This window comes from Macrotis lagotis, chromosome 1 (assembly GCF_037893015.1).
Source record: "Macrotis lagotis isolate mMagLag1 chromosome 1, bilby.v1.9.chrom.fasta, whole genome shotgun sequence".
NCBI classification, from domain to species: Eukaryota; Metazoa; Chordata; class Mammalia; order Peramelemorphia; family Peramelidae; genus Macrotis; species Macrotis lagotis.
The window spans coordinates 365,572,290-365,598,036 of record NC_133658.1 but is presented as its reverse complement, the minus strand read 5'-3'; the positions used below and the strand labels follow the sequence as shown (position 1 = coordinate 365,598,036).

The 25,747-nt window shown below is 35.1% G+C and overlaps 1 protein-coding gene across 2 annotated transcripts; it reads right to left on the bottom strand.

Moving 5' to 3' along the window:
* Nucleotides 1-1,238: 1,238 nt before the first annotated feature.
* LOC141505985 (serine protease inhibitor Kazal-type 7-like) lies at nucleotides 1,239-12,820 on the bottom strand. 2 transcript variants are annotated; one of them, XR_012473735.1, is made up of 5 exons: nucleotides 12,681-12,820; nucleotides 11,497-11,522; nucleotides 8,767-8,891; nucleotides 7,434-7,583; nucleotides 1,239-6,101 (listed from the first exon to the last, which is right to left on the bottom strand). XR_012473735.1 is itself a non-coding variant. In XM_074212357.1 (4 exons), exons 1-4 carry the CDS (start codon nucleotides 12,739-12,741, stop codon nucleotides 7,538-7,540), a joined length of 258 nt encoding a protein of 85 aa, XP_074068458.1. In that variant the 5' UTR covers nucleotides 12,742-12,820; the 3' UTR covers nucleotides 6,108-7,537. The 2 variants fall into 2 exon arrangements, 1 of the variants encoding a protein (XP_074068458.1); XM_074212357.1 differs by lacking the exon at nucleotides 1,239-6,101 and having other exon boundaries at nucleotides 6,108-7,583.
* Between the last annotated feature and the right edge of the window lie 12,927 nt (nucleotides 12,821-25,747).

The window sequence follows — 25,747 nt, the reverse complement described above, 5'->3', positions numbered from 1 at the left end:
ACTTGTTTTGTACTCCTTTTGAATCTTATGTTTGAAAGTCAAAATTTCCATTCAACTATTTTTTTCATGAAGAATGCTTAAAATCCCTCTTATTTCATTAATTTTTCCTTTTCTTTCCTGAAGGATTACACTCAATTTTTCTTGTTAAGATAATTCTGGATTGTAATTCTAGTTCCTTTACTTTATGATGAGGACTTTATTATTTCCATGACAAATCATTCCCCTTTTGAATATCTCCAGGATTTAGCATTTTCCCTCTCAAAAGTTGAAATCTGCTTCTCTACAGCTTTCTCATTCTCAATTTGGTCACTCTCCCCATCTTTGCTCCTAGTTTGAGGAGTAATAGATGAAGTATTAGATGTAGAATTGGAAGAGACCTCACATGTCATTCAGTTCAACCTTTATTTTACAGATGAGGAAACAGACTTAGGGAGATTAACTGATTTCCCATGGTCATATTGATGGCATTGAATTTAGTGGTATAAAGAAGTCCTGATGATAGCAACAGTAATAGTAATAACTGCCTTTTGTGGAGTGCTTTAAAGTTTACAAATTACTTTATACACACACATACATATTTGTGCATATGTTCATATATACATATTTTATATGCAAGCATGTATGTGTATATATACATACACATCTAATATATATATATATGTATATATGAAATCACATTTTATACACGTGGAAACTAAAGTAGTTAAAGGTTAAGTGATTTTCTCTAGGTTACCTAGCTCCTAATGTCTAATGTCTAGATTTGAACTCAGGTCTTTCTGACCCCAGGTCCAATGATCTATCCACTGGGCAACCGACCTGGAAAGTTCATTAACTCAGGTGCCAAAGGGTCTGGATTCAAGTTATTCACTGGACACTTAGTTATGTGAGTGTGTTTGTTCAAGTCTCTTTACTTCCCTGGCTTATTTCCTCACTTGTAAAATAAAGGTGTTGGACCTGATATCCTCCAAGCCCGCTTTCAAATTTGAATCAATAATTCTATGAATTGTTTTTATGAATCTCTGCAGATTGGCAACTGCTCTGTGACTTAGAAATTGCCTAGGAATCTTGAGAGGTTAAATGAATTGACCTAGGTTACACAGTCAATAGACATTTGCAAATAGAGGGAATTTGAATCTTAATCTCTCTGATTATGAGGCTGGTTTTTTTATTTATTGTATATATATATATATATATATTGCTTATGATCTTAACATGTAACATAAGGTTATTTTTTTCATTAAGTATGCTCTCAACACATATATAGATTATATTTTTCAATATTTTCAATATTTTCAATGGATCTCAAAGCAAGATAATGAACTATGCATAAGGGTCATAGCTTTTTATCCTTTAATTGAAATATAAATGAATATATATAAATTTACTACATGCAGAGGATGTCTACATAAAATTGTTTTTACTGGTGGGATGCTAGTTAAATTCTTTTGAAGACCACTTTCTTAAATATGTCTAAAATGAAACTAATTTTTCTTTTCCTCAAAAAGAAAATTTCCCCTCCAGATTCTCAAATTCTTGTCATTGTTCCTATGATTATATTATAGAATGTAAGAATTAGAAGGTCTTTGAATATGGAATGCAAGAACATGTAATCTATGATCCTCATTTTTCTCAGCAGCAGTATAAGCATAGATTTTTTCTTCTCCCTTATTTCTACAGTTACAAAATAATTAAACTTTGATAAACCTTTAACTCTTCCATTCATTCTATTTGTTTTAGATCCAACTCTTACCTATGGCCTCAATTTATTTCTCCAAGACTATTTAATAACTTAAATTATCTGCGATCTTGAAAATTATCTAGGCCAACTTTTTACAGACGATGAAGATAAGGCCCAGAGAGGGCATACTTGACTTACTCAAAGTCATATAGATAATGTATTATAAACAATATTTAAACTTAGGTCCTCTGACTGAATCCAGGGCTTTTCTCCTTTCCCATTTTGTCCATTAATAAAACAATTAGCATGGATGGTTTTCTGTATCTTCTGTACAGGACTCATTTTTATTATTTCTTGCCTATTTTTTGCTTATATATTTCTTGTTTTCACAGTTAAATTTTAAGCACTTTGAATTCAGACCATGTGCATAAAAATAACTCTTCTTGACCCAGGTTCAAGAAAATGTTTTTATGTGCAAGTGCATTTGAAATGTTGGAAGTGACCTATAGGGTCCTAGAACTAGAATGGACCCCCAAAGGTCAACCCTATTTGAACAGAAATCTTTAAATAATTCTTATCGGTAGTCCTTAATTCTCTGCCTGATCCCTTCCAATGATGGGAAATTCACTATCTTATAGGGGAGACATTTGCACTCTTGGATTGTTCTAATGGTCAGGAAGTTTCTTGGTTTCTTTGTTATTTCACATAAAAATCCCCAAAATTTTAAGACAGTTTAATAGTTTTAAATAACACACTTAAGACTACATTAGAATTTCTTTTATTGACTTGGGATTCCCCAGAACTTTCCCCACTGATCTTAATTCTGATTTATGAGATCTTAGGAAACTAAGATTAATTCTGTTTCATTGTGTCAATATTTCCAATAATTGCTGATTATGTGTCCTTTGGTTTTGTCTTCTCATATGACATGACTTTTATTCCCCTCACTAGGTAGATTAGCTTATAAAAAAGGTGCCCTGAACTGATGAGAAATCTGACTATGGTAGAGGACAGTGGGATTCTGATGGAAATGGATTAGATAATCTCTAAAATTGCTCCCAACTCTAATTCTATGACTTTAGGGCCTCATGATATGATGTATTCACTCAATTTGGACACTAGTTCTGAGGATGAAAATAACCTTTTTCATGTTTAGAGATGTTTATAATTCAAGAGTATAACATTGGATTTATCTTCATTTTTTTTTCTTTTAGAGATCAACAACCAAGAATTCGCATAGAACGTAATGATTCTTGCTGACTTTTAGAATTACTATATGATACTTTTGTTTTACTTTTTGCCTGGAAAATGCCCTAGCTTGACTTGTTCATTAAAATTGTATACGTATATTCTTTATAGAAGGCATGCTCCTTGGCTATAGGAAAATTTCTGTAATAAAGACTATTTCTTTTGCTGACTCTGGTTATTTAATCACTCAGAGAAACATGGGGCTTACCTGAACTTCTGTCACACTGTCCAAGGTTAGCTGAAGGGCTCATAGATACTGAAGTTCACTTCCTTCCCACCTGATGCATATTCTGTCTGATGTTCATTCTTGCTTTCACAATACATACTTCTGGGCTCCTCAATTCTATAACTACCACTTTTAGATAGGATTTTTTGCCCAAGGGATTGAATAAAGAGGATACCAAAGTTCTTTTGTAAGGACGAAATAGCTTAGGACCTAGCTTGCAACTAGATTAACCAAAAGTCAGCCAGATGGAAAGCTAGAGTGAACTCCTCCCCATCCCATCTTCCTCTTGGATGGAGAAGACTCTCCAAGCAAAGGACTCTGCCTCTCTTCCTTGTGGCAATATCCTAGCACTCACTTGGCTGATAGGGATTTCCTCCTATTCAAGTCTAGACCCAGTTGGCATATATTTATATTTATATATATATATATACATATATATATATATATATACACATTTAATTCAATAAGTATTTATTAAATATCTGCTCTGTGTTGCTGCATGCTAGGGGATTTTTTTAAAAGGCACAAAACCATCCTATTCTCATCTTAGAGTCCAGATGTGGGAAGATAGTTTGCTGCTAACTATTCACAAACATATGTACAGGATAAATTGACAATAGTCTTGGAGGAAAGATACTAAATTAAAGGAGGTTTAGGAAAGACTTCTTACAGAAGATAGGTAAGTAATAAATTTTTATATGTACTAGGCACTGTGCTAAATACTTTTTAAAAAATATTTTTCTTATTGTATTTTCACAACAACTCTGTCAATTAAATGCTGATTTTCCTTATTTTGCAGTTGAGGAAACTGAGCTAAAAAAGTTCAAATGAATTTACCAGGGTCACATAGGTCATATGTATCTGAGGCTGGATTTTAACTCCTGAATCCAGGTTCAAGTTCTCAAGGAAGCCAACTGATGGAGAGGACGTGAAAGCTTGTTCCAGGCATGAATGATGTCTGGTGAAAATGCTCAGAAAAGAAGATGAAATGAGGCAGCTTGGTGGCTCAGTGAATAGAGCACCAGCTCTGGAGTCAGGAGGACCTGAGTTCAAATCTGAACTCAGACAATAATTACCAAACTGTGTGACCTTAGGCAGGTCATTTTACCCCCCCCCCCCATTGTCTTGCAAAAAAACCTTTAAAAAAGAAGTTGCAACAAGTTTTTATATTTGATCTTAGAGCCATTGATATTACATGTTTGGCAGAGGATGAGGGGTATAGGTAAGAGGGGAGAAAAGTAGCCTTAAATTAGTCTCAACAGACAATTAGTAACACTAATCTAGTCAATTTAGTTAAACATTAAGGCCTATCTTTTACATTTTCAATTAACCTGTCAAAGTGCAATCCTAATATTCTTCTTCTATAATGGGGAACCAATACAGGAAAAGCTCCAGCTATAGATGATCTTTTTTAAAACTCAAAGCCCTTTGTGCACATTTACTGATCTTAGATCAGGAAAGGACAAACACAAAAAAGGAATAAAGTTGTTTGGAGACTCTTGGATAAGGCTACCTGGTTGGGGCCATGCTCCTTGTGAGGCCAGTAATGGATCATGAGAGTGCCACTGCTAGCCATGAATGGGAGAATCAAAACAAAAGTCATACTCCCTATCACCCAGGCCTAAACCCTGGAGCAACAACATGACTGAAGGTAATAGACATAGAATTGATCATCCTGGAAAGGCCCAAACAATGAAGTGCCGTAGTCCCCAGAAGTTTCCCAACAAGTTCTGGGTGCATTTTTCCTGGGATGATCCCAATAGGTGAATTCAACTGTTATTTTTTCAATACATTCATCTTATCTTGATGTCCTTGAAGTTAAATGTTATTGAATTTCAAACTCTTGTTTCACAAAATCTCTGTCTTCTCTTTCTGTTAGGTAAACAATCTGCCCTCAATATGTCACACAATGCAAAATTTGTAGTCTGAGGTAAATGCTTAAACATCTCTTGGAAATCTTTAACATGTTTAGAAATCTTATACAAACTAGGACAGTTGATGAATAGAGCAAGACTTTTGTATCAGGAAACCATTCTCCTAGGAGTTCTCCATGTAGCCACTGTTTCTAATTGAGCTTAAACCTAAACACAATTATAGATGATTGAAATAATTAATTTTGATATCTTTATACTACATGAATGAAGAGGGTACTTCAGTAGCATATTGTTGATTGTGATGTTAAAATTCAACTGTGGTAGCTTACTGTCATTGGAGAAAAAATTGCTTACAGATATTTTTCTTTTGGGGGGGGATCTAATATACTTCTAATTTCAGTCCTATTGCTCCTGGGTTAATCTGCTTTAACTGTGTCTCCCCAGTGCTAATAATAGATCTAACAATCCTTTCTTAATAACCCCAGGTACATTGAAAATTTTGGTCACAGTGACTCCTAAAACCATTTCTGAGGATATGAAGGGTTTGTAATGTGAGTCAGCAGATGCATATAAATCTATTATATTGATCAAATCACAGATCTTTTGAAATGTTGAGGTCAAATTTCTATATAATTATAAGAAAGGATTGTTCTTTTCAAACAACTTTGACTATAGTGCCATCATAGCCTTATTATCCTGCTAGAAGATCAGAATAAACTATAAAGGGGAAGTAGATAATGTAAGGCTAATGCTCCATTTCACTGACATATTGGAGTGGATTAATTACATCAGTTTCCAAATGATTTGACCTGCTTCTTATAATAGAAATGGTTTAGAAAAGATGAATTGATCCTAAACTGTTACAAAGTAACCTAGCAATATTTCTATGAAAAAATATTGGCTAGTCTTTGAATTTTAAAGAATTTTTTAAATTAGGGAAAAACAGAAAGGCAATCAGGCAGATACTTTAATGAGTTTTTTTTCATCACAAATAAGCCATAGGAGAATCAGAGTTGAATTTGACTCCTGTTTCAGACTTGCAGTTCACTTGATCTCTTAGGCTCTGTTTTCGTTTCTGTAAAAGGAGTTGATAAAAATAGCACCTAAACTTCAGAATTATTATGAAGATCAAATGTAAAGTGTTTTTGCAAACCTTGAAAATGCTGCATTAAACTTAGCTTTGATGATGATGATGAAGCTTGATGACAGTGAGCATTATAAGAATGAATTTTGATCCTTGCCACCAGAGATACTTCTAATACCAATGAGATACTGGTGGGAGTAAAATATTTAAGTATTTTGGGCAAGTTTTTGTATAGCATGCTGTGGAGTGTATCCATAAGCCTTCCTTCAATACATCAAAGATGCATCATCCCCTCAATATGGCTTTTTCCTCAGTGAATCAAGTTGCAAACCCTCAGTGACTTATTCAATGGTTCTTCATGTACTGTTGTAATTGAATAATATTTATTCATCCTCTGGTACTCATCCTTCCTATGATAAACCTTTCCACACTTAACAAAATTCTATCTCAGATTTAGATGAATACTCTATTTATGGACCAGTATTTGAAACCTTCCAATTTGGTGACTCTTGTCAGAACTGGCATGCCATTTATATAGCTCCAATGACAAAGAATCATTTCTAGTCCATTATGAAGTCCTGATTAGATATTTATAGAAGTAGCTTTTATAAAAAGTATGTGATAAAGACCATAAAACACACAAAATGAGCAATATAGTACAGTCTTTAGTCTTCACTAAGGGATTTAATCAATGAATCCTTTTTTTTAGGTTTTTGCAAGGCAAATGGGATTAAATGGCTTGCCCAAGGTCACGCAGCTAGGTAATTATTAAGTGTCTGAGGTCGGATGTGAACTCAGATACTCCTGACTCTAGGGCCAGTGCCCTATCCACTGAGTCACCTAGCTGCCCTGAGTCCTTATTTCTAAGAGCTTCCTGTCTTCTTTAAATTCTGACTCTTATCACTATAATTTCTCCTGTCAATTGGTGATTGCTCACCTTTGTCTAAAGTGTCTAAAGTGATTTCCTTCCAAGACACTCTTGTGACTAGGTAATATAAAGATCATTCCCAAATTATAGATTTAGAAACTGAGATTCAAATAGTCAAAGGAAAAAGGTGCATCCCATTAGTAACTGGAAGATCCAGGACTCAGATTCTTGTTTTCTGATTCCAAGAATACTGAGAAACACTGCCTCTCAAGTGGTGACAGATTGAGCAAATTTTTGTAAACCCTGAAAACCCAATTTCACAACTGAACTCCATCTTTCATCAATATTTTTACTGAGAAGGAAACCCAAGATTTGTTTTATAATATGGAGAGCAAGAGGCATACTGCATGTGCACTTAGAGAATAACTACCAGATTGGATCATTAATCAGCCCACCTGCACACATACAGGAAACATCAGGGAACAAGAGTGGTTCAGAAGGTGATGAAGATGATGAAAATACTATTTTTCTGTACTCTGATTCATGGAGGGAGGGGACATTAACAGTTTCCATCATGAAGATAAATCACTTTTCCATTTGTTTTCCTAAGGGAAGAGAATAACAAATGTCATGAGTCATGAGTTAGGTAATGCATACAATGTCAGAATTAGTGGTCACATTATAATAACCTATGAGTCCAAATTACTTTAGAGGGAAATTAAGTCCCAGATAAGTTAAAGAATGTGTCTAAGGTTACAGAGTGACAACACTAGAACTTAAAAATCAGGTCTTTTGACTCATAGATCAGGACCAGTCATAGAATCAAGATATCAGAGTTAAATTTATACCTGAATAGGAACCTTTGGGGAAGTGGTGACTTTTTGCTTGAATACTTACACTGAGGAGGAAAGTGACATCCTCCAAGAGTTCATTCTACTTTAAAATAATACTGCTAATACAGACATCTATATATTCACACATGTACATATATAGATATATGCATATCTATACATAAACACACTTATTCTTATATTCATTCTTTCCAATTCTGTCCTCTAGGACCAAAGAGAAAAAGTAATTCCTTTTCTGCATAGGACAAATATTTTGCTTCTGTATTTTCTGTTTTATCACACTGTTAAATCATGCTTATCCTAGAACTTACTGAGATTCCCAGGTTTTTTCCACCCAAACTACTTAACAGTCATTCATGTCTTCCCTAACTCATACAGGTGCAGATGATTTCCTGATTCCTTGGGATGATCCCAATAGGTTATCTTTATTAAAAGGATCATATTAGATTTAATCTCTTCATTATATCTTTTGGGTCTGAATTTTCTTTAATATTTTAGTCATTTTCTTTTTTGGTTTTTGCAAGGCAATGGGTTTAAGTGACTTGCCCAAGGTCACACAGCTAAGTAATTATTCAGTGTCTGAGGCAGGATTTGAACTCAAACCCTCCTGACTCCAGGGTCAGTACTCTATCCACTGAGTCACCTAGCTGCCCCAGTCATTCTTTTAAACTAGGTATCCCTACAAATTTTTGTAGGCAGTTATTTTTACTTTTAGCTAAATCTCTCTTTAGACCCTTAGATAGTTCTGAATCTACCAAACTGCATTCTCATAAAGTCTAGGTCTCTAACTTATCTTCAAGTCTTTCATGAAAGAATTTATTTAATATATGTATGTATGAGAGGCTGGTCTGATATTTCAATTAGAAAAGAAAGCACTAAATATGAATGAGGCAGTAACCCTTGATCTGTCACTCCTTTATTTCCTTTCCATACTCACAAGTTCTCTATGCACAGATGACATCCATTGCCATAAGTTATGTAGTCAGAACCACACACAGGGAAATATATAACAGGGCAGGGAATGGCTACCACTGGGAATTTCTTATAAATGCTGCAGTCCTCCTAAAAAGGAGAGAAGTGGGGCGGGGGAGAGAGAGAGAGAGAGAGAGAGAGAGAGAGAGAGAGAGAGAGAGAGAGAGAGAGAGAGAGAATTCTGGCCTAAGGTCTGTAGATCTATTTTCAGATCTTCTTTTGACATCAACTCTTTTTTATTTTTGATTAGGCAAAAGAGGTCATTCTTTACTTCATTTCTTTCTAACCTGCCTTAGTCATGGTCTCAGTCACACTGAGACCTACTAAAATCTTTCTTAAAAGACCAAGTTCTTTCATTACTTCCAGCTCTCTCTCCAGGTCATCCTGATCTATATCTGGCCATTGGAACCAGATGGCTCCAAAGACAAAATAGAGCTGATAACTTTGAACAGCCCTCCCTTACTTACATCCAATTCACTTGCATGTCATATCAACATCTCCCTGATGTCATGATGCTCTTTGAGAACGAAAGACAAACACCAACATATATCAGTAGCAGGAGCTACCCTATGATTAGTCTTTCACTATCCTTTTCTCTTCCTTTCTCCCTTCTGTCCTCCCTTCCTCACTCCTTTCCTCCCTCCCTTCCTTTCTTTCTCTTTCAATTTTTCTTTTTTCTCTCTTTTTTCTTTCTCTTTCTCCCTCCTTTCCTTCCTTCCTTCCTTCCTTCCTTCCTTCCTTCCTTCCTTCCTTCCTTCCTTCCTTCCTTCCTTCCTTCCTTCCTTCCTTCCTTCCTTCCTTCCTTCCTTCCCTTTCTTTTTTCTTTCTCTTTGTTTCTTTGCTTGTATCTTTCTTTCTGCCTCTAATCTTCCAAGGTCTATTCCAAGTTGAATAAATAACCTCTAGGGTCCTTCTGGTTTAGATATTTTGTATTTTGTTTCTCAGATTCATTACAAGCCTGAAATTCTGTGTTTTAATGTCCCTTTCAGATTAGCCTTTCTGTGTCCTTTTGTATTCTATGAATCCATTTCAGGGTTCCCTGTATGAGGAGAGGTTGAGTATAGACTAGGATACATCTCTGTGCAGCAAAAGCTGAGCTTTCAACTCCTGCCTCTATTAATACTCCACAAGTGAAAGTAAATTTGGAAAAACCAGTGTATCTTAGAAAATTTTCTTCCATCTAAAAGATTTCTTATTATTACCAAGTGTCATTTATGTAATTAAGAGGAGAGGACTTCAATCTTCAAGGAATTTTCCACAGAGATGGTGAGGCAGGGAAATTATCTATTCAGTTCAAGTTTCACTGTTCATTTCTTCTATCCATTTTTTAAAAATTTCATTTCCAGGCTAAACAACTTTTTTTTTTAAATAAAAGTTTTGAGTCACACTGAACAAAATATATTTACAAGGGAAAGGGGGAAGGAAAAACAAGGCATTCAGCATTCTGTCTGCAAACAAAAATGTTTATATTTAAATGAAAAAAATTCAGTCATAGAGACATATTAGTAGCAATAATGTTTTCAAGCTTTGCTTTTTCTTTAAATTGAGACAAGTCTTTGCAATAATATCTATCTATCTATCTATATTTAGATTTATGTTTCCAATATGTAAGTGGTCACACTAACTTAATATGTGTACAGGTCCAAGTGATCTATAAGCAACACATTGATAAATGCAAATTTTACAGTCAAGCACATTTTTATACATCTGTCTACATCTCCTTGTACATATATATATATATATATTAAAAATGTTTAGAATGAATTAACTCAAGATAGCTATTTCTCAAGCCATCCTCTTGTGCATGGTTTGTCAGTTTGCTTTTCTTAAAAAATAGAATGCAAATGAGTAAAATTGGGTATAACTTCTGTAAAAAATAATACTAATTCCAGGAATTATTTTTTCAAAAGTTCATAAAGGCAGACAGACCCTTGTCTGCTTGCTTGTCTGTGCTTATATGTTTTACCTTTCAATAGCCCAGGTTTCTATCAGGAAAGACTTTGGGCAAACTTTGCTGTTGTTTTTAGTATGTTCAAAGTTAGACACTTCAAAAGGAAATAGCAAGAAATTTTAAATATAATAGTGCAGACAGAATGACTGGTCAGTTATACTTTGTTTAAAAAATAACCCCCCAAATAACCCATTTTTTAAAAAATGAGTGGATTGTTAGCAAAGAAACAAAAAAATATATCACTGTCACTTTATTGAAGGAAAAAAAAAGACATGCCACAAGTCTTGCAATAAAATCCAATCTTGACATTTTGCAAACTAAGAAAACTAAACTCATCAGGGGAGGAAAGCTAATTTCCTCCAGGTCACATAATTAATTAGAACTAAAATTTGAGCATAGATCTCCAAGTCTCAAGAGTTCTGTTTTTTCAATGAGAAATCACTATTGGTAATAATAGCATACTTTTCAGAGAACTTTAACACAACAGCTCTATGAGATTGCTAGTATAAGTTTTATTGTTTTCATTTTACAGATGAGAACAACCAAGTTTCAGAGGACAAGTCACCCAGCTAATGTTGGACCTAGAAGTTCTACTGACTCCTAATTCACTGTATTGAGGCAACCCCTCTTTAAGGAATCTTCTTGAAATCTATAGTATAGCATAGGGTTCTATGCTCATTAAATTCTTGCCCAATGAATATATAGTGGTGAAAAATAAGAAGGAAATGAAAGCAATCTACTTACCTTTCCTATATTCTGGCCAGGAATTCCTGAAACAAAAAGAGATAGAAGTTCAATGCAGAAATCACTTTGTCTTTCCCCCCTCGGCTCAGTGACAAGGCTGGAGTTGGTCTGTGCAAATTTTAGGTTCTGTACTATCATTGTAGATTTACAATTTAGGTAAAGGCAGGTAGCCTGGACAGCTCTTGTTCAGCCCTGGTCCATTAACATATTTTTCTTTTTTCTGTTATCTATCCACAAAAATATCTCAGGAAGAGCATTTGACTTGGAGTGAAGAGACTTGGGCAAGGGATTGAGTTTTCACGCTTACTATCTCTATGACACTGTACAGATAGAAGGAAAGAAGCAAGCATTTATTAAGTGCATATTATATACTAGACATTGTACTAAGCACTTTACAAATATTATCTCATTTGATCCTCCAAACAACCTGCAATGTAAGTACTCTGCTGTTATCCTCATTTTACAGTTGAGGAAACTGAGATAAACAGGAGTTTAAGTGATTTGCTGAGTCACACAGTGCTATGTGAGTCTGAGGTCAGATTTGAACCTAGCAAGCTATCCACTCCACCATCCAGCTACCTAGCTAAAAATAAAGATCCAGATGTTTTGATTTATAGAGAAACTTAGAGTTTATTTACTCTAACCCCATTTTATGGATGAGCTGGAACTTTCAGATCATAAAGTATTAGAGCTGGAGGAAACCTAGAACAGGTTCTTTCTATAGACATAAAAACTAGGGTCCAGAGAAGTGAATCAATTTGTCAAGATCAGGACAAGTCTGTAACAGAGTTCCAACTTTCTCAACTTAAGTCTTTTTACTTGTGGGTAAGACTTTCCTCCCACATTATGTCTCTAAATCACTATAACCAGTTGATGCTAGGAATAATAATAATACATGACATCTACACAATCTTTTAACATACATTATTTAATCTAATCCCCAAAATAATACAGTGAGGGAGGTAGGACAATTACCATTACTACCATTTTTCAGCCTGGGAAATAACTTCAATGAGAGGAAGTTCCTAGGCCTTGAAGCCAGATCTCTTAATTTTTGGACCAGGACTGCTTCTATTCCTTTCTGTGGAAAACACTTCTATTTTCTGTTTCTGCAGGAAAACTCATTCTCTTGGGGAAATTCTAGCATTAAGAGACTTTTAGAGAAGGAATTCTATTTTACTCACGGGAGGCTAGGCAGAGATGAGCCAGGGCAAAGAGCAGTAGCAAGCCTCCACTGATCTTCATGGTCAACCTGAGACTTATAATCACTGGCAGGGGACTTCTCTGTAGAGAGTAATGGAGAGTCCCCAATGGTGGGGTCACTTTTATATGCCCACAGAGATATTCTCCACCTACATATTGTAATCTTATAGAGACACTATTCACAAGCTGTTGGCACACCCTGGGTGGGGGACCTCCTGTCACTTAGTTGTTCAGTCCAACCAGTCAAACAACTAGGTTATTCACTTTACCTGATGTAACAAAAAAATTTATCAACACTCCTGAGAGTAGCGGTCATGTCGTATAATGGCTCTCTGAATTTCACTTTTTTTTCATTTAGAACTTTTGACTTCATAGAAATAGGAAATTCCCATATGTTTTCCCGTAGATTTCTCCAATGGAATTCCTCTACAATAATTGTAGCTGAACTTTAGAGAATTGGTTGGAACCATCAGACATTGACTTATCCAGAGTCTTACAGCCAGTAGGTGTTAGAGGCAAAACTTGAATCCAAGTATTCCTGTGGTTGACTTGAATAATGAATGGAAAATGAGGATAAAGGATCACATGGATGTCATTTGTTATTTTTATTCCTAGCATTAACTGATTATAGTGATTTAGAGATACACTCAGTGTAGAGTCTTAGATTTGAACCCAGGAGGCTTGGATTTGAAATGCTATCAGAATTGCTGATTGTATGACCATGGCTCCACTTTAGGCCTCAAATTCTTCATTAATGAAATGAAAAATAAACTCCATGTTCCTTTCCAGCCCTAATGATAAATGTTTTTCCTCATTATATCTAGAAAGGAGGAAGGGAATACCATTATTCTCATCAAATGAGAGGTTCATATTCAGTGACTACCCCCATAATCTCCTTTGTAGAAAGGGGCAGAACTTGAATTTCAACCAACTTTTCTTCCTAGGACTTTTTCTAGTACATCACACTGCTTTTCTAGGAAATATAGTATATAGGTAAAGGTCAAGTTCAGTGGGTATAGTAGAAGTTGGTCTGTACCAAAATAATTCTGATCTACTCTATTAACTTGCAAAAAGTTCACCTAAGCCAGGAAAATTAAACTTGTATAGATTAAATATTCACTTGATACCATCTTCTTAATATCTCTTGTGATTATTTAATATCCTTTTGGAGGAGAAGATTTAGTAAATGAAGGATGACATGAACAGAAAGAGGAGGAGGACTCTGAGAAAGACAAGAAGGAATTCAAGGAGAAAAATTGGAATGGACTAAAAGTTGTTTCGACAAGAAAAAGACAATTGGCTATATCTCTCAAGCTATTCATAAAGTGATGAAGAGCCACCACTAGAATTCAGGATTATTAGCAAGTCTTTGCCGTAGCACTTGTCCTAGTAGTTGGCCATAAAAGTTCCCACTGCAAAGGTCTCTAGTTCATGGAGAGGTATCAAATTGTCTTTAAACTTGGACGGGGGAGAAAATGACATCTTTATGTCTTTAATCAAAATATTTCATTTGCTTTTTTAAACGAATTTTTATGAAAAAGGATACAAAGACTTTATCAGATTGTCAAAGGGGTAAAGGACACAGATTTAGAACCATTGGACTCATCAGAAAGGAAACAGGAGAAATTTGGTAAAGTGATCAAGGACTTGATTGGTGCAGAGTAAGGATATAATAGTGACAGAAAATTTCAAACCCTTGACATTAACTTAAGCTCTCTTTATATAAAATGCAAAGTTGCTAATTTTTCTAGGATTTGCTTTAGTAATAATCTCTTCTTTCAAAAAGTAGTGAAAATAACAAAGGAAATTGCTAGTCTGGACCTGATTTTTACTGACTAGAAAGAACTAGAGCTTGAAGAGAGATGCTGGGAAACTTAAAAGAAAAAGACCATTGTCTTTGATTTTTTGTGAGAAGAGGAAAAAAAAACAACTGGGCACAGGTCGACACGCATCCTGAATTTCAAGAGAGCATATTTCACAAGGTTATAGGGTAAAAATGCATAGAAGATCATACTAAGAGGAACAGGAAGTTCTGAAAAATGAATTACAATTTAAAGAAAAAATAATTTAAATAAGGAGGATAAGAAAGAGCTGTCTAGAGTTAAGGGAGAAAGAAGGGTAGCAGGTTCTTATTAAACATATACTATGCAACAGTCACAATTCTAGGAGCTTTATAAATATTATCTAATTTGATTTTCACAACTCTGGGAAGGAAGTGGATGCTATTATAATATTATTTTACTTTTGAAGAAACTGATACAGACAGAGGTTAAATGACAGCTGATTAACATCTTGGGTTGAATTTGAAACTAAATCTTCTTGGCTAGGTCCAGACTCTATCCACTGTATCACCTCATTGCCTCTATTTAGGGGTTGGGATATAGGTGATGCAAAAATAGATCATGGAGGAATAGATGAACATGTAGGAGATGATGATGATGATAATGATGGTGATGATGGTGATGATGATATATTTATATGGTACAATTTTTGTGCTAATCACATTCTTGTTTCTTTTGATCTTCATATCAATCATGGGTTGTAGGTGCTGCTATTATCTTGATTTTGTAGATAAAGAAACTGAGGCAACCAGGTGTTGAAGACTTGCTCAGGATCACACAGGTAGGAATTCACTGAGTCCTGATTTGAACCCAGGTCTTTCTAACTTGTACCACAAGAAAAAACATTGCCAGAAAAACAAACAATATAACAATTATATTTATTTATAAAGTACCTTATATGTGTTAATCATTTGATCTTCACAACAACTATATCTCTAAGATCTCAAAGGCATTAGCAGGATTTATTGCTAAGCTGCCAGTGATGATTGCAAAGCTGTGGAGAATTGGAAAGATGTTGCAAACTTAGTCTAGGCAAAAATTGTCACACTTTTTATAAATGAAGAGTTTTGAAAATATTGGTGTTAATCTAAGGAATATTTTAGAATATATTATTGAAGAGATGATAATTAAGACAAGTCATACTAGATTAGTCTCATTTAATTAATTTTAAAAAATTGATTACTTTTGTTTATTAAACCATGGACATGAATTAATAGTAACACTCTCTTCACAAATCAAAACAGATAAGTAAGAACAATTGATACAGTCCTACCCTTGGTAAAGTATATAAAGTTTGACTCCTAGCTCCCAAATTCTCCTAAAGGTAGAGGGAGAACATTGTTTGTTCTCCTGGATCATTTTAGGTTTTTCAATTACTCAGTTTAACTTCCTTTTAGTGACCTCTTAATTTGCATTGTTATCATCACTACATACAATGTTCTGATTTTTCTCCATTTCCTCTGCATGTGCTAATGCTCATACAAATATTCTCATGTTTCCTGGACTCCATATATTGATCATTTATTACTGCACAATGATGTTTCGGCACCTTCATTCACATGACATAATTTTTTTTAACATTCTCCAACCAATGGGAACTCATTTTGTTTGTAGATTTTTGGTATCATTAAACATACCATTAAGATTATTTTGGTATATATTGTTTTTTTGTTTCAGTCTTTCAGTTCCTTGAAATATATACCTCAAAGTAGAACTGATGACTCAAAGGGTTTGTGAAGTTTAATCTCTTTTCTTTAATCTCTTTTCTTGCATAATTTCAAACTATTATCAAGAAAAGTTAGACTATTTCATAGTTTCATCAAACAATCTCTCCAACATTGACTTTTATTTTTGGTTATCATTAGCAATTTGATAGGTATGGTATAAAACCATGGAGTTTTTAATTTGCATTTCTCTTATTTCATTTTCTTTTTCTTCTTTTTGAATGAGATTATTAGTTGGAAGTCAAGGAGTATGCCATAGACACAGGAAACTTACAATTTAGTAAAGCATATGTCAAAATGTCTCATGCTCTCCGTGTGGATGGGATATAGCTATGAGGATTATACTATTATAGTTTGTTGGGAAAAGTTAGGTTTGAATGATTTCACCAAAGGATTTCAGTCATTAACAAATCATTGTATACCCAGAAGGAGGTCTCTAGAAAGGGAGTTCCATGGAATAATCTTTAACTATGCTCAACACTTTGATTAACTCTTTGGATGAAGGCAAAGATGAGGGTATTAAATCTACAAATCCTAAAGCCTATGGGGGACATAGTAATAATGCTTTGTCATTCATTTTCTTTTTTTAAAAAATATTTTATTTATTTTTAATTTTACAATTTTTGCAATTTTCCCCTAATTTTGCTTCCTTCTCTCACCCCCCCACAGAAGGCAGTCTGTTAGTCTTTACATTTTTTCATGTTATATGCTGATCTAAATTGAATGTGTTGAGAGAGAAATCATATCCTTAAGAAAAAAAATATAAGAAATAGCAAGATTACATAATAAAATAATGATTATTTTTTAGTTTTTTGCAAGGCAAATGGGGTTAAGTGGCTTGCCCAAGACCGCACAACTAGGTAATTATTAAGTGTCTGAGGCCGGGTTTGAACTCAGGTACTCCTGACTCCAGGGTGGGTGCTCTATCCACTCTGCCACCCAGCCACCCCTAAAATAATGATTTTTTAAAAAAAAAATTAAAGGTAATAGTCTTTGGTCTTTGTTCAAACTCTACAATTCTTTTTCTGGATACAGATGGTATTCTCCATCGCAGATACCCCAAAATTGTGCCTGATTGTTGCACTGATGGAATGAGCAAGTCCATTAAGGTTGATCATCACCCCCATGTTGCTGTTAGGATGGTTTGTCCTTTATTTTCAAAGAAGGCCACTACATCAGGGAGGTAATGTCATTACAAGTACATGAATTGGATTTGGAGGGGAGGGAATATGCTAAGTCACCAGCCTCACTTTATCCTCCAGAGTCATCTGGGTCCAGCGACCAGATATAAATCAGGATGACTGGAGATGGTCCTGGATGCAAGGCAATCAGGGTTAAATGACTTGCCCAAGGTGACATGGCTAGTAAGTGGCAAATGTCTGAGGCTGGATTTGAACTTCTGTCCTCCTAACTCCAAGTCCAGTACTCTATCCACTGTATCACCCAACTGCCCATATGGCGAGGAAGGAGAAGATAAATATTAAATGGATAATGATATCAAATCTCCTTCTCCAATCTCAACAGATTAGATTAATGGGTGATTCTTTATTGGAATCGATGTAAATACTACATTTACTGTATTTCCCCATGAATAAGACATTCCTGTGTATAAGATGCACCTTAATTTGGAGGTCCAAGATTTGGAAAAAAAGGTATTATCTGAAGTTATTGAAATTAAGTTATGTTCATCATAAAATTTATGCAACTCCTCAATACTGTCAAAACTCCCATCCTTTGGCTCATCCTCATCTGAGTTTGATGATGAATCAGAGTCTTAGGAGAGGCTCTGACTGCTCTCCTGCCTGTGCTATGTTCTGTGGTTGACCACAAGCATTCCCTGGGCAAGTCTGGTACATGGATGCATGCTCAGTCCACTCTGTTTCATGAACCTGAAGCACCAATTATGTCCTACTTGGAAATCAGTCACTTATTAATTCTTCTTGCCTCCTGCTGAACCATCTTTGTGGACACAGGAATTCCAATTGCCCTTTGCTCTTCAATCCATATCTTCAATTCTCTCTCTAACTCAGGTCATTTTGCTGACTTGCCCTTCATGGTCTTTTCCTGCCATGGCATTTTCAGTATAGGGGTTCTTCTTTCTGTAGCCAGTCTTGGATTGTTTTCTCAGTTGGAGGAGGACGAAACTGCCATTCAGAAACATGTTTTCCATTCACTTTTGCAAACTGGATCACTTTGAACTTGAATTCAGGACTATATGAAAATCTTTTCTGAGCCATTTCTGGTCAGAACATGGCAAAACATAACCTAATATACCAATAACAAATGAGAAACAATGAGCACAAAGACAACAAGCTTGAAAAAGCAGGAAATGCAAGTAAAAATATCTACACTAACTGCATAAGACAGTCCAAGCATTTAGACCCCCAAATTTTTCAATTTTTTTTTATACATGGGGAAATAACAGTTGTTTCTAAAGATCAACTGATCAAGGAGAGTTTAGAGGAAATATGACCAAACAGTTTATGGGAGAAATATGGTAATTTAAATGGACTATAAGTTCAGTACTGTCATAGCACAAAGGCTTATCAGAATCAGACACCAATAGACACTAATAGACATAAAGGATCCAGAAAAGGAGATTAGGAGAGATAGTTCTGCTGTCTTCTGTCTTCCTCAAAGCACATCTGGAATACTCTCTTCAATTCTGAGTTTCAGTTCTCAAATAAGGATGTGGTAGTTTGTGTTTTATTTTGTGTTGTATTAGTATCTTCATGCCTAACAGAGTACCTGGCATAGACCAAATGCTTAATAAATATTTTGCAGAATGGATTGGATTGAATGGGAGTTGTCTTGTAAGATTTCAATGGGATTGGGACTCTTTTAGTAGAGATAGTATCCTAGTTGATAAAATAATAGTCTTGTCATTGTGGAACATGTCTGAAATTAAAAACAATAATGATAGCTCAAGGCACTGCATGGTATAAGGTATTTCACAGACCTGAGAAAGAAGTCATTTAAATTTATTCAGAATAGTTTATGAACTTGAAAATTAGTTTCCTGTGAACATTACTCACTATTGTGGCATCACCTTTTACTATGCTGCATGGACATGTCTGACACTGTGCACACCCAGGACCTCACCCTTAAAAATATTTTGAAAACAAGCCTAATCTTTGGATTTATAGAACACTTGAAGAGAGAAAATGTTCTGTTGTGAGTCATATGACGAATTTGTAGTTAAGACAGGGATATATTCCAATTCTCTGAATTTTCAGGCTAGTGAATTTTCTGATCCTACCTTTCCAGAAACTAGGTCATACGGGTTCTGGGTAGCAAGCCCTGAACTATTATGTTCTGTAATAGACATTATCTGGTATTTCCAGTTGGCTTCTAATTTCTAAAGCAGATTATGAAAATCCTGGTGTCCATTTAATAGGGCAGGTGTTGACAGGTATATCTTAATTCAGGGAATGAAAGAATGATTGCCTGGTTTGCCTAAATCAATATTTTCTCCAGGGAAGTAAGAATTTGTCTTGCCAGAATGATGTCTTGTTGGTTCATTGGAACTTAAAATTTTGTTTATATTTAGGTCTCAGGTCTTCCATTTATAGGTCAGGTGATCCTAGAACGATTTCTTTCCCCTACCCTCAAAAGCTCATTTTATTATATTATTTTAAAAATATTTTTGCAAGGCAATGGGGTTAAGTGACTTACTCAAGATCACACAACAAGACAATTATTAAGTGTCTGAAGTCAGATTTGAACTCAGGTCCCCCTGACTCCAGGGCTGGTGTTCTATCCACTGAGCCAAATTACTATATTTTTCTTACCAGTGGAACAAGATATTAATCATAGCTTACCTAATGGGATTATTGTAAGGGAAATATGCTGTGATATGTAACTCCCATAAAATTGTAGTTGAGAGCATGATTATAAATTTAAAAAACCTGGGTCAAATCCTACTTTGGCATGTGGAATGGTAGTTGTATCAGCACAGGAGGCTAAGTAAGGGCGACTAGGTGGCGCAGTGGATAGAGCACCGGCCCTGGAGTCAGGAGTACCTGAGTTCAGATTCAGCCTCACACGCTTAATAATTACCTACCTGTGTGGTCTTGGGCAAGCCACTTAACCCCATAGCCTTGCAAAAACCTAAAAAAAAGTAAAAGGCTAAGTAGCCTCAGTTTTCTCATTGGTAAAATGATGTTAGAAACTATGACTTTCTACGGCTGCATCCGGTTCTAAACATACGATTCTATGACTGCTGACTTGATTTTTCTAAAAATATTATCTAGTTTAATCCTTACTTGAAGTACAACTATCCTCTTGAATATCTCTGGCAAATGATTATCCAAAGCTTTACTTGAAAACTTCCAATAATTGGGATTTTGTCTCTTACAATGAAATTCATTGTTGTACTTCTCTAATATTTTGAAAGTTCTCCCTTATATTATAATAATATGTTTGGAAGACAAAGGATGATAGGATTGCACATTTAGAACTAAGAGGACTTTCTGAAGTTATTTCATAGTCCAGCTCTATAATGTGACAAATGAGGAATCTGAACATCAGAAAAGTGAGTAAAGTCAGTTTTCAAATCTAGATCCTCTGACTGTATGTTCAGCTTTGACTCCTCTACCAAATTTCATCTGTCATGAGTTTTTTCTTTCACTTAATAGTATTTTTAATTACATGTAAAGAAAGTTTTCAAGAATTGTTTTTATAAGATTTTGAGTTCTCCCTTTTCTCCCTTTTTTTCAAGATAGTAAACAACATGATAAAGATGATACATGTACAATCATGTTAAATATATTTTCATATTAGTCATGTGAAAGAAAAATAAGAACAAAAGAGAAAAAACAGAAGAAAGAAAAAACAAAACAAAGTAAAAACAGTGAAAATAGTATGATTTGATCTTCATTCAGACTCTGCAATTCTTTCCCTGGATGTGATTAACATTTGCACTCACAATTCTTTTGGAAATGTCAGTGATCATTGTATTGCTGAAAGGAGCTAAGTCTATCCTACTTATCATCACATAGTGTTGCTGTTAATGTGTACAGTGTTCTACTAGTTCTGTTAAATTTAACCCTTATCAGTTCACATAAGCCTTCCTAGGTTTTTCTAAATATTCCTATTCATCATTTCTTATAGAACAATAATATCCCATTTCATTTATATGCCTCAACTTGCCATTTCCCATTTGATGATATCCACTCAATTTTCAGTTCTTTGTCATTACAAAAAGAGCTGCTATAAATAATTTTGTGCATGTGGCTCCTGCTCTTTTTTTTTTGATGATCTCTTTGGAATATATACCCAGTAAGGGTATTGCTGGATCAATGTTTGTCTTCATTTTCAAAGAGGACCATGGTATTAGGAAGATGATGTCAAAACAAGCAATTGAATTGGATTTTAGTGAGGGGGATGCTGTGCTAAGTCACCAGTCTCACTTTCTCTTCCAGAGCCATCTGGGTCCAGTGACCAGATTTGAATCAGAATGGCTGAAGATGGTCCTGGATGTGAGGCTATCAGTGTTAAGTAACTTACCCAAGGTCACAAAGCTATTAAGAGTCAAGTGTCTGAGGCCAGATTTGAACTATTGTCCTCCTGATTCCAAGACCATTGCTCTATCTACTGTGCCACATAGGAATACACAGCTTTATAGTGCTTTGGGCTAGCTTGTTCTCCAGAGAAGTTAGATCAGCTCACAGCTCCACCAAGAATGCATTAGTGTCCTAGTTTTCTCATACCCTTCCTATGTTTATCATTTTCCTTTTTTTGTCAGATTAATAAATCTGATCGTTGTGAGGCGGTATCTCAGAGTTGTTTTAATTTGTATTTCTCTAATCAATAGTGATTTAGAACATTTTTTCATATATATATATACATTCAAAAAAGTTAAACCCTTTATATCACTAAATGGGAAGATGATACCTAAAACTACTGAGAACTGTATTACTACTATAAGAATAGTTAGAAAGTATATACAAATACAGAGAGTATGGGTATAAATTGATTTTGAAATGATATAAAAAAGGCATGAGGAAGATTGCTGGAAACAACAGTTTAAGCAAATTTTCCATGATGTAAAATAAAATCAAATAAATCACCAGCATTTCTATGTATTGACAATAAAACCAAGCAGTAAGAGAAATTCCAATTAAATTAACTGTATACGATATAAAATATTTGGTAGACTATCTAACAAGACAAAATCAGGAAGTTTATGAAAACAATTGCAAAACACTTTTCACACAAATAAAATCAGATCTAAGCAACTGTGAAAATATCAACTTCTCAGAGATAGAAAAAGAAATTCCATTTTAGGTAATTGTAGGTAACATAAAATACTTGGGAATCTACCTCCCAATACAAACCCAGAAACCATATTAACACAATTACAAAATTTTTCACACAAATTAAGTCAGATCTAAACAACTGGAAAATATCAATTGCTCATGTGACAATTCAACTCAAATAAAATTACTTATTCAGTGCCATACCAAAAATACTATTTTACAGAACTCATCTGGAATTGTTCATCTAGAACAACAAAAGATAAAGAATATCAAGTACCCTGGGGGGTGGGGTGGACACAAAGGAAGGTAGCACAGCTGAACCAGGTCTAAAATTATTTTACCAAGTGGCAGTCATCAAAACTGCCTGATACTAGTTAGGAAATAAAATAATGGACCAGTGAATTAAAGTAGATACAAAAGAAACAGTAGTAAATGACTATAATAGTTTGACTGTTTGACAAACCAAAAGACATTAGCTTCTGGAATAAGAGCTCATGTTCAACAAAAACTGCTGGGAAAACTGGAAAACAGTTTGGCAAAGACTAGGCAAAGACCCACATCTCATAACCTAAACCAAAATAATGTCAAAATGGGATACAGGATTTAAAAATAAATGGCAATAATATAGAACACAACTAGTGTTTCTGTTAAAGGTCTCATTTCTAAAAATAAATAGAGAACTGAATCAAATTTATAAGATTTTAAGTCATTCCCCACTTGAAAACTGGTCAAAGGATATTAACAAAGGCAGTTTTCAGGGAAAGAAATTAAAGACATATCTGTATTTTGAATGACTTTTTTTCTCTCTACTGTTTATTTTTTTTAATGCATCTCTTGAGACTTATATTTGAAGATCGAATTTTCTGCTCAGTTCTAGTCTTTTCAACAGGAAGATTTGAAAGTCCCTTATTTCATTGAATATCCATCTTTTTCCCTGAAAAGTTATGCTCAGTTCTGCTGATTATAATCTAAACTCCTTTTCTCCGCCTGAATATCATAATCCAGACCCTTCCATCTTTTAATGCTGAAACTGTTAAGTCCTGTGTAATCCTGATTATGACTCCTTGATATTTGAATTTTCTTTCTAACTGCCTGAAGTATTTTCTCCTTGAGTGGATAATTCTGGAATTAGGCTTTAGCATTCCTTGGAGTTTTTATTTTGGGATCTCTTTCATGAGTTTATCAATGAATTTTTTCAATACTTATATTACCCTCTGGTTCATCTAGGATATCAGGACATTTTTGCTTGATAATTTCTTCAAAATTCTTCAGGCTCTTTTTAAAAATTATGACTTTTAGTTAGTCCAGTAAACCTTAAATTATCATCCCTGAGGGGCAGCTAGGTGGTGCAGTGACCAGAGCACTGGCCCTGGAGTCAGGAGTACCTGAATTCAAATTCGGCCTCAGGCACTTAATAATTACCTAGCTGTGTTGCCTTGGGCAAGCTACTTAACCCCATTGCCTTGCAAAAAAAATTCTCATCCCTGGTTCTATTTTCCAGTTCAGTTATTTTTCCAATGAAGTATTTTACATTTTCTTATATTTTTTCATTCTTTTGTTTATGTATGACTAATTCTGAATGCCTCATAAAGTCTTGCCCAGTTCTAATTTTTAAGGAATTAATTCTTTAAGAAAATATTCTACTTTTATAGATGTTATTTTCTTCAGTGATTTTTCCCCATTTTACCAATATTATTTTTAAAAGAATTATTTTCTTCAATCAATTTTTGCTCTTCCTTTCTAAGCTATTACTTGATTTAAAATTTTTTTTCTTCCAAAAGGATTTGTTGGACTTGAAATCAGTTCACATTCCCCTTTGAGATTTCATAGGTAGATATTTTGCCAGTCTCTTCTGAGTTTGTGTTTTGATCTTCCCTGTCACCATAGTAGCTTTCCATGGTCAGGGCTCTTTTTAGTTTTTTTGTTCATTTTTAAAAAGTTGAGCTCTGTTGCTGGGGCACAGGGGGCACTGTCCCTAGCTTCTTGTGCTGGGGCACCGGGCACCTGGCCACTGGTTTTCTGCACAGGGGACTCAGGTGTCCACTGCACTGATGTAGTCCAGCCTAGTTGTGTCTATTGTGCTGGGGCTGGAAGCTTCACATTTGGCCTGCTGAGCCAGGACTGAAGGTCCTACCTTGTTGTTATGTGCTGTGGCTAAGAGCTGCTCTTTGCCTTGCCCTTACCCATATTCTGCCTATGCTGGGCTGCCCTCCCCTGTTATCCATGTGAGACAGACTTTTCCTGAAGTCCTGCTAAATTATCTTCAGCTGCAGAATTTCAGCTACATCTTTTTGTGAGTTCTGTCATGCCAGAATCCATTTAGAGGTTTGATTTAACATTGTTTCTGAAGTAAACAAGGGAGAACTTCTTGGTTTTTCTCTGCCATCTTGGTTCCACTCTTCTGTCATGAGTTTTTGACCTTTAGGAAGCCACACCATCACTTTGCTCCTCAGCTTCTTCCCTGTAAAATCATAGGATTAGATGAGACTTTTTTTCAAGAAAGCTTTTATTTATTTTGAACTTCACAATTTCCCCCCCAAATCTTGCTTTCCTCTCCCCACCCCCACAGAAGACAATCTGTCAATCTCCACATTGTTTCCATGGTATACATTCATCCAGGTTGAATGTGATGAGAGAGAAATCACATCCACAAGGAAGAAAAATAAAGTATAAGAGATAGCAAAATTACACAAAAAAGATAACAGTTTTATTTTCCCAAGTTAAAGGCAATAGTCCTTGGTCTCTGCTCAAACTTCACAACTTCACAACTCCTTCTCTGGATACAGATGGTATTCTCCATTTCAGATAGCCTGATTGACCCTGATTGACCCTGATTGTTGCTCTGATGGAATGAGCAAGTTCATCAAGGTTGATCATTACTCCTATGTTGCTATTAGGGTATACAATGTTTTTCTGCTTCTTCTCATCTCACCCAGCATCACTTCATGTAAATCCTTCCAGGTTTCCCTGAATTCCCATCCCTCCTGGTTTCTTATAGAACAATAGTGTTCCATGACATACATATACCACAGTTTGTTAAACTATTCCCCAAGTGAAGGACATTTACTAAATTTCCAATTCTTTGCCACAACAAACAGGGTTGCTATGAATATTTTTGTACATGTGATGTTTTTACCCTTTTTCATAACCTCCCCAGGGTATAGACCCAGTAGTAGTATTGCTAGATCAAAGGGTATGCACATTTTTGTTCCCCTTTGGGTGC

Bases quoted from the DNA above. Each gene is read 5' to 3' on its own strand.
- LOC141505985 (XM_074212357.1), bottom strand. From the start codon at position 12,741: ATGAAGATCAGTGGAGGCTTGCTACTGCTCTTTGCCCTGGCTCATCTC. The intron at 11,523-12,680 runs GTGAGTAAAATA...TTTTTGTTTCAG, and splicing joins TCATCTCTGCCTAGCCTCCC to GAATTCCTGGCCAGAATATA. The intron at 8,892-11,496 runs GTAAGTAGATTG...TCTCCTTTTTAG, and splicing joins CTGGCCAGAATATAGGAAAG to GAGGACTGCAGCATTTATAA.